General features: G+C 44.7%; 1 protein-coding gene across 1 annotated transcript in view; it reads left to right on the top strand.

Annotated features, from left to right (window-relative positions):
- DEPDC4 (DEP domain containing 4) overlaps positions 1–9,350 on the top strand; it is a 28,864-nt gene extending 19,514 nt beyond the window's left edge. The window contains exons 9-11 of the mRNA XM_021715857.1: positions 2,720–2,798; positions 4,525–4,608; positions 9,121–9,350. Coding sequence (XP_021571532.1) covers positions 2,720–2,798; positions 4,525–4,608; positions 9,121–9,350 — 393 coding nt within the window. The remainder of the gene's footprint in view (positions 1–2,719; positions 2,799–4,524; positions 4,609–9,120) is intronic.
- Positions 9,351–9,856: the final 506 nt, after the last annotated feature.

The following is a 9,856-nucleotide window of genomic DNA, read 5'->3' as shown; positions in this document are numbered from 1 at the left end:
GCCACTGCACTCCAGGCAGAGCGACAGAGTGAGACTCCAACTCAAAAAAAAAAAAAGAAAGAAAAGAAAAATGATAAAAACTTATTATTATTTTTTTTAGTTAGAGCCTCACTCTATCATCCAGACTGGAGTGCAGTGGCATGCTTTTGGCCACCCCAGCGTCAACCTGCTGGGCTCCAGCGATCCTTCCTCCTTAGCCTTCCAAGTAGCTGGAACTACAGGCATACGCTACCATACCCGGCTAATTTTTTTATTTATTGTAGAGACAAGGTTTTGCCAAGTCACCCGGGCTGGTCTTGAACCCGCGGGCTCAGGCAATCCACTCCCCTTGGCCTCTCAAAGTGTTGGGATTACAGGCTGAGCCACCGAGCCCAGCTGAAAAAAACTTTAACTTCTGCACAATATGTAGGAAAGAAGCGAATTAATTTGCCCAGGGATGGGGGCAGGGTGAGAAAGAAGAAAGTGGAAAGATGCTGGTTAGTCAGGAAGAGGGGAGGGGAAACGTTCTTTCTGAATTTCTAGTTGAAACCTAAGACCCATTTTAGCAGGTGAACTACGTAGGAGTATTAAACATTTAGGTAGCCTGGTCCCTAACCTTCATTCATTATATGTATGACTTTTATTTGAGTCAAGGTCTCACTCTGTTGCCCAGGCTGGAGTGCAGTGCCATGATCACAACTTGCCATAGCCTCAACCTCCTGGGTTTAGGTGATCCTTCCTCCTCAACTTCCCAAGTAGCTGGGACTATAGGCATGTGCCAGCATGCTCAGCTAAATTTTTTTTTTTTTTGTAGAGAACAAGGTATTGCTATGTTGCCCAGGCTGGTCTTGAGCTCCTGGGCTCAAGCAATCCTCTTGCCTTGGCCTCCCAAAGTGCTGGGATTACAGGCATGAGCCCATTATATTTTTCTGATGATAAATTAGTACAGGATGCCCTAACTGACTTACATATGAGCTTTTAAAATACATTTCAAGGGCTGGGTGTGGTGGCTCACACCTGTAGTCCCAGCCACTCAGGAGGCAGAGGCAGAAGGACCACTGGAGCCCAGGAGTTCAAGACTATAGGTTCGAGACCTGCCTGGGCAACTTGGCGAGACCTCATCTCTACAATAAATCAAAAAATCAACCGGGCATGGTAGCGCACGCCTGTAGTTCCAGCTACTTGAAAGGCTGAGGCGGAAGGATCACCGGAGCCCAGCAGGTTGAGACTGCGGTGGCCGGGAGCGGCCACTGCACTCCAGTCTGGGCGACAGAGTGAGACTCCAACTCAAAAATAAATAAATAAATAAATAAGAGACTATAGTGTAATCACACCTGTGAATAGCCACTACAGCCTGGGCGACGTAGCGAGATGAGACCTATCTCTAAAAAAGAAACATTGATTCACATTTGTAGGAGGTCACAAGAGAACTAGATGTGGGCTGGAGGAAGTGTGAGTGTGGGAGTCGGGAAGCAGAGAGAAGGGCTGTGGTGTCTGGTTGGAGAGATCAGGGGGTGAGGTGTTTCAGAGAGGCTGGGCCGGGGTTGTGGTGATGGGGCCCTCCAACATGCCACGCTTGTTCTCCCGGTGACTGGGCTCAGCCTGTGCCGTTGTCCATTGACTGATTTCTTCCCCGGCCTGTTACCACTTGTGTTTTCTTAGTGTCAGTTGTTACCTCCTGAATTATGCTACCACCTGAAATTGTATGTGTCATGTGTTTGCTGATTTCTCCTTAAGCTGTCTTTCTCCTTTGAGAATGTAACGTCCCTGAGTTCAGGACCTTGACCTGCTTGTTGATCACTTGTAACAATACAGGTGACAGAATAAATTGATGGGGACATGCTCGTGGCAGGACAAGTAGATGCTAATGTAAAAGTAGCCAGGAACCGGGCTCGGTGGCTCAGCCTGTCATCCCAGTCCTTTGGGAGGCCGAGGCGGGGGAATTGCCGGAGCCCGCAGGTTCGAGACTAGCCCGGGCAACTTAGTGAGACCTTGTCTCTACAGTAAATCAAAAATTAGCTGGGCGTGGTAGCACCTGTCTGTTGTTCCAGCTACTTGGAAGGCTGAGGTTGAAGGATTGCTGGAACCCAGCAGGATCGAGGCTGCAGTGGCTGGGAGCCTGCCACTGCACTCCAGCCTGGGCGACAGAGTGAGGCTCCACCTAAAAAAATAAAGAAAAGAAAAGGTAGCCGGGGAGCTGCGATGGTGGAGCTGTCTGGACGTGAGCTTTGGGACTGGAAGGGGTAGGGAGTGCTTTCGACAGTGTCCGTCGAGGGACCGTTTCTCCAGGTACATGGAGTAGCTGGGATCACTTTTGGTGCAACCAAACTGGAAAAGGAGTATTTACCTATTTTACAGGAATCGGGTTTTAATGTATTTTAGACCTACTGTTTGCATATGGGCCATGTAATCACAATGTAAGGTTACCTAACAAGTACTAATATGGAAGTACAAATAATTTTTATTGTTTTTGGAAAACATTTCACTGATGATGGGGTAAGCTAACTTCAAATATAGGACACATGAAAGCAGGAAATAAGATTTACAAGTACTGAAATGTTCAAGCATTCATGCCCTTTATAATAACTCAGTGGACTTCTGCCACCCACTCTTTCTTCCCATCTGCAATCCTCTTCCCTTATTCATTGGCCCAAAATACTGAGATTTGCTTTTTCCTATGTTGAATTCTGGCTAGAAAAAAATTCATTTTAACTGTTTGAAAATGCCTGTTCTTATGTAGATACCGGTCACTTTATTGGATCTGGTGAGTCAGCAACTTAAGAAGCTTCTCCAGGGACAAGACCCAGATGCCGAATCAGGTACTGATTCAGATTCTTCCCTCCTCTACCGCTAAGTGACTGTCGTGGCCGCGTGAGTGGAGACGGTGCAGAGATGAGTATGTAATAATGACGTGCAGGGTTGGCAACAGCAGTTCCTTACAGTAGGGCACGCTTTAGTGTCTCCAGGGCAAGTTCTTCTTTATGCTTTTTGGAAACCCCTTGTTCAATTACCTTTCTACTGAGGAAAAGACTCTGCTGCTCCAGACTCTCACGCCCTTCTGTGATCTGCCTGCATCTTTGCTCCTGTGCCCTCTGTTCTCCCTTTTTCTGACTTCCTCAGATTCTTGTTTGTTTTGTTTTGTTTTGTTTTCTTTCTTTTTTTTTTCTGAGCTGGAGTCTCACTGTGCCGCTCAGGCTGGAGAGCAGTGACACACTCATGGCCACTGTAGCCCTGACCTGCTGGGCTCAGGTGATTCTTCCACTTCAACCTTCCAAGTATCTGGAACTACAGGCATGTGCCACCATGCCCAGCTAATTTTTCTTAATTTATTGTAGAGATGAGGTCTTGCTAAGTTGCCCAGGCTGGTCTCAAACCTAGGGGCTCACGCGATCCTCTCATCTCAGCCTCCCAAAGTGCTGGGATTCTAGGCATGAGCCACCGCACCCAGCTGGATTAGTTTCATTTTATCTGACTGATTTCAAAACTAACTGCGTTAGCTACTCACATTTCACTTTTACCCTTGGCCTTTGAAGCACATAGAGGGATTGTCAGTGTGTTAATATATATTTTCATCCAACAGTACACTTGAAAGGGAGAGTATTAATATAAGCATTTGTGCAGTGCCATGTGCTATGAGCACTTGGAAAATGAAGACTATCTGATAATATTTTTCCCTAAATAGCTTAACTGTTTGGTTTTTTTCTTGAAGTTTCTCTCCTATTTGGTAAAATTTTCAAGCCGGGCTCGGTGGCTCAGCCTGTAATCCCGCGCCTTGGGAGGCTGAGGTGAGTGAATTGCCCAAGCCCACGGATTCGAGACCCGCCTGGGCAACTTGATGAGACTGCATCTCTACAGTAAATCAAAAAATCAGCCAGGTGTGGTGGCGAGCCCCTGTAATTCCAGCTACTTGGAAGACTGAGGTGGAAGGATCGCCTGAGCCCAGCGAGTGGAGGCTGTGCTGGCCGTGAGTGTGCCACTGCACTTCAGCCTGGGTCCCTGACTCAAAAATAAAAAAAAGATGTTGAGAGAGACCACATTCACATAATTTTTATCACAGTTTTGCTATAATTGTTCTATTTCAGTGTCATTTATTGTTCATCTCTTACCGTGCCTAATTTATAAGTTAAACTTTATCCTGTATATAGAGGAAAAGCCACAGGACATGTAGCGTTTAGCACCAGGTACTTGAGGCTCCCACGGGGCTCTCAAATCATATTCCCCCCAGATAAGGGTGGACTGCTGTGTTTACTGGATGTCGGAGGGCAAGAGGGTGGTTGGAAAGTGGCTCAAGAGCCCAGGATTGTGCTCGGCCCAGCATTGCAGAGGGGGGAGGTGCTTGGAGGGACTGAGGGGCATGTTCAAATGTGGAGCGGTGTTGGACTCCGGATGGGTCCCGGAGAAGCCGAGGCACAGAAAGGGGCATCCCGAAGGCAGTGGAGCATGGTGGTCAGGACCCCGGCCCCTGGGAGGGGCAGCCCTGCAGGGCTCAGGATCCCGACTCAGCCTCTGGTAGGTGTGTGGTCCAGGCTTTTGACTCGCAGTAAGGTGTGGCTAGTGATAGCACCTACACACCAGCACCTGAGGGTACTGAAGATGTAACGAGAAAAAATACCAAGAGCTTGACACATGGTAAGCATTCACCGTAAACTCTCATAATGTTACCACTTAGAGGATGTGGATTCCGGGTGGAGTTAGGTGTGGAGTTTTAAGTTTTCAGAGGCAGTGTCACTCCGGGGCACTACCAGGGCTGTGTGCAGGTGAAGACTGGCAAAAGCCTGGCGTGAATGGCCTTCAGGGTTTCTAACTCTGAAAGTGGCTTCCATGGCCAGAGGCTAAGCTGTCTTCACCTGGGGCTTAGCACAGGTCAGCTGTACGTGCTAAGACCTCTACTAAAACCCTGAGAAAGCGATGCTGCAGAATTCAGAAATTCTTTGTTCATGTTTTGAACATGCCTCTGATTTATTAACCACTTCACTTAATTCTTTGTGCATTTCTCTTGAAACTGGGATTGTAGTTTCTTGCTTCTCCTTCCTGCTTGGTAGAGTTATTCTGTAGATATTATAGAGAGAGAGATATATAATAAGATCATGTATGTTTTGCTAAAGTACAGTGCACTTTGTAAAGAAACAGTACTATTATTCTGGAGCAAAGACAGTGTAAGCATAAGTAACATTATCATCCAGCATAAGGCCACTTTGGATAAATACATTTCGTTGTTTTTATTTTTTTAACTTGCTTTACCAATTGTGCTTTTTATTTTTTTTAAGGCTTCACATTTTGCCAACGCTTGACTTATAAGGAGTTTGAAGAACAAAAGGGAAGGACAATTGAATATCTTCACCAGTTGGCTCTTGAGATTAACAGTAACCCCAGCATCCCCTTGAAACAAAAAAAGAAACTAATTAAGGAATTTCAAAAACACCATCCAGAAGCTTTGAATTAACATTTCTGGTGCAAGAAAGTACAAGGAAATTGTAAACATAAACAGTCCCCTGGTGGTTTTCTCAAACTGCCATACTTCCAGTTGAGAGAAAGCATTTTAAGTGGTTTTGGGGGTTTGGTTTGGTTTGGTTTCCACTGGAGTCTCATTCTGTCCTCTAGACTGGAGTGTGGTGACACAATTACATCCCACCACAGCCTTGACCTCCTAGGCTCAGGTGATCCTTCCACCTTGGCCTCCCAAAGTGCTGGGATTACAGGCATGAGCCACCATGCCCAGCCAAAGTGTTTTGTTTTATTTTTATTTGTGTTGATTTTATTTTAATCACACTTAAAATATGTTAAGGACATTTTTAACTTTAAAAAAGATTACAAGCTAGTCTTCATGTATGCTGAGTCACCTAATTGTTATTATTAGGCATCTAGTACAAGTAATTTCCTTAGAATTTTTTTCCTAAGGAAAGAAACTTCATACTTGTGCTCCCTGAAGAAGCATGCACTGTTCTTAGCACATTTTTTTTTTTGAGTCAGTCTCACTCTGTCACCCAGTGCAGTGGCAAACTCATGGTCACCGCAGTCTCGACCTGCTGGGCTCAGGTAATCCTTCCACCTCAGCCTTCCAAGCAGCTGGAACCACAGGCATGTGTCACCATGCCTGGCTAATTTTTTTTTAATTTATTGTAGAGATGAGGTCTCGCCAAGTTGCCCAGGCTGGTCTCGAACCCGTGGGCTCAGCCAGTCCTCTCACCTTGGTCTCCCAAAGTGCTGGGATTACAGGCATGAGCCACCGTGCCCGGCCCCTTAGTACATTATTATTTTCAAGCTGCCCCCTTAGGCTCTGTAACTTAAATGACTGTGGATCACTGAAATTGGGAAAGACACATGAAGTAGATTTTAAAGGCCACAAATTTAAATTCATATATACCTAAAATCATGATCTTCTTTAGTCCATAGGGAATTTTATGGATTTCTTCTCCTTCTTCCCTTCTTTCTTCCCTTTCTTTTCTCTTTCTGTCTCTCTCCCTTTTTCTCTCATTCACACTCACTCTCTCTCTGGCTCTCCCTTTCACTTGCTTGTTTTCTCTTTGTTTTAAGCTGGTTCTTTCGCTCTATGGCATCATTATCTTAATGTGGCAGAGGTTACAGATTCAATACCTTCTTTTGTGGTCTTAATATATGTCACTAGGGATCACATAGGGAAAGAGAAACTCATAAGTACTTGAAAAAATAAAATGTATTGAATGCATCATCAGTTTCATCTTTTTTTACAAAAACTGTATCAATGGTCTTGAATTTGAACGCTTAGATTCAGAGTTCTCAACTAAGAAGCCAGGCATGGTGGTGCATGCCTGTAGTTCCAGCTACTTGGGAGACTGAGGAGAGAAGGATCACATGAGCCCAGGAGTTTGAGGCTAGCCTGAGCAATACAGCAAGACCCTATTCTGAAAAAACAAGCTAACAAGCAAAGTTCTCAACTAAGAGTCTATGAAAAGGTTTGAAAGGGCTGACGTAAAATATGCTTTCTGGAACTGGACAGTTTTTGTGTGTCTGTGCTTATGGTGTTTTTCTGGGAAGAGGATCCATAGCTGTCACCAGATTTTTAAAGGAGATTATAAACCCTGGGTTAGAGAATCTAAAAGTCTTTATGTATATTTATATATTTTCCAAATTTTGCTTTTACTTTGTGTATAAGCTATTCATCTTAACATTCAGATGTTCTATTAAAATAAGAGCATTAAGCTAGATGACTTCTAAATTTCTTCCTATTTAAAAAAGGAACAAAAAACAAAGCAAAACAATCATATGACACTAGAACATATAACTACCCTAATCTGTGGATGGTTATTTTTAGAGTTGGTGAGGAAATTAGTATACTTCCCATGGAAGATCTGAGAAGGTGGCGGAAAAGATGTCAGGAAAATTCTAGAAACCTGCAGCCATACGTACCCTCTGCAGTGGAGGAGGGGATCCCCTTATTAGGGAGGTCCCTATCTCAACTTTCAGTGTTGAGTCCGTGGGGAACTGCAGCCACCACTAGGAATGGTGAACACCAGCAAACGCTTTAAGGGTTTATCATGTCTTTGGATCTGCTGCTCAGAAAATTACAACCTTAGGCGAACATCTTCCCTCTGGTCCTCAGTTTTGTTTTGTTTTTAATCTCTAAAGTAAAAACATATAGGCATGGATTTGCACTTATAAGATTGGACCAGACAACTTCAACGGTACCTCCCACTCTGGGATGGACAAATGTACCCATCTGTGAACAGCGGGTTAGCAAGGTAGAGTGTGTGGTGTGGTGACAGGAACAGAGACTCCAGGGTCAGACCTGGATTTACCACCTGACCTGTCTGAGTTCAAAGGGAAGGCATCAGCGTGGGAGCATCCCAGGTGAAGGTGAAACACCGCTGAGAAATGGATTTAACTATTTGCTAACTTAAATACTAAATTAACCTTTAAATGTTCTGTTTTATTATTGTTTAAGTTGAATGACATTTCCTACAACACTCCCTAATGGAGCTTACTTTTATCGATGTGTGTGTGTATGTGTGTGTGTGTGTGTGTGTGTGTGTGTGTGTGTATAAAACTATTCATTTAAACTTGTTTACAAAGAAAAATTGACTTCTGAGTGGTTTTCCAAGGCTCTGAGACATTAATTTCTAGAGAAATTCCTACCCAGGCAGTGCCTCGCCACCTAGTGACAGCTCCCTGAAGTGCACTTATTTGGCGTAAAAAGAATGAAATTTGCAAAGGTCTTGCCATTCAATTTTAGTCTAAGCAGTTTGAGGGGACTTATGCGTAAGTCTTTTTTTTTTTTTACCTTTATAGATAAATAAAATCCAGCTCCGATCACCAAAAACCTTGCCTCTTGGTAGAATATTCAGTAAGTTTTCATGACAGTTAACAATCTGATTCATAAGGCATGAAATTCTATTTAAGCTCCTTAGAGTCTTCACAGTCTCCTCTTGGTGATTTTCCACCCACTGGCCTCTGCCCTCCTTCTTGGCTATAAATTCCCACTTGCGGGAGGGGGAGGGGATTAACAGTAGCAAATATCTGTCTGGGGCTGGGAAAACACCTCTTATCAACAGGGTGTCTGAATGAAACGTAATTGTACACCTAACCCTTAACTATACCCCACAAAACTATAATAAAAATACTGATTAATTATTAAAAAAAAAAAAAAAAAAAAAAAAAAATTCCCACTTGCAACGAGCCCTGTGTGGTGGCACCACATGTAGTAGAGGTGGGAGAGCAGAGCCAGTAGTTCAAGGTTACAGTGAGCTGTGATGGAACCACTGCACCCCAGCCTGGACCGCAGAACGAGACCTGTCTCTAAAACATATAAATGAATAAATATATTCCTACTTGCCCATGCTGTAGTCGGGGTTGAGCCAGTTATCCTTTCCCCACTGCAAAACCTTGTGGCCGTGGTCCCTCTACCTTTTGCAATGGCTCTGATGACCAAACAACCCAAAGGAAAACAACTATCCCTGAGAAACTGTTCCTCTAACAGGTACTATCTGGGTAAACAAGATTTTTGAGACAAAACTTTGCTTCTCTCATGTATCGGGGCGACCCAAAAAAGCCCAGAATTTATTTACTAAAAACTGTGCATTTGTTCTTACATGTTTAAACTCCAGTCGACTTCAAGGCACTCTCCATTTGATGTAATCAAGACATTTTTTCCACTGCTCCAAACAGTTTTTGAACTCGTCGATTTTGACACCTTTGAGTGCTTCTGCCGTGTTTTGTTCCACCTCTTCCACATCGGCAAAACGTTTCCTTTTGAGGACTTTTTTCATCTGGAGAAACCAAAAAAAAGTCACTCTGAGAGAGATCAGGCGAATAGACAGGAGGACACAGGGGTCATGCCGTCTGTGCTCAAAAACTGCTGCACCCTCAGCACAGTGTGGGCAGAGGCGCTGTCGTAGTGGATGAACCAGCCACCTGTTTGCCACAACTTGGGATGTTTCTTCCGCAAATCCTGATGCAACCTTCTCCAAACTTCCAGATAGGCCGGGCTTGGTGGCTCAGCCTGTCATCCCAGTGCCTTGGGAGGCCGAGGCGAGTGGATTGCCTGAGCCCACGGGTTCGAGACCCGCCCGGGCAACTTGGCGAGACCTCGTCTCTACAGTAAATCAAAAATTAGCCGGGCATGGTAGCGCACGCCTGTCGTTCCGGCTACTCGGAAGGTTGAGGCGGAAGGATCGCTGGAGCCCAGCAGGTCGAGGCTGCGGTGACCGGGAGCGGCCACTGCACTCCAGTCTGGGTGACGGAGTGAGACTCCGACTCAAAAAAAAAAAAAAAAATTAGTATACTACAAGGGGCCTGTCCTCTAAGAGAATTCCCCTTTGTATACATAAAGAATGTTCGATGGCCGGGCATAGTGGCTCACACCTATAATCCCAGCACTTTGGGAGGCCGAGGTGAGAGGATT

The sequence above is a fragment of the Carlito syrichta genome, unplaced genomic scaffold, assembly GCF_000164805.1.
Source record: "Carlito syrichta isolate Samal-C Ts95f unplaced genomic scaffold, Tarsius_syrichta-2.0.1 Scaffold307930, whole genome shotgun sequence".
Lineage (NCBI taxonomy): Eukaryota > Metazoa > Chordata > Mammalia > Primates > Tarsiidae > Carlito > Carlito syrichta.
The sequence above is the reverse complement of the archived record's forward strand: the minus strand, read 5'-3'. Positions and strand labels throughout refer to the sequence as shown.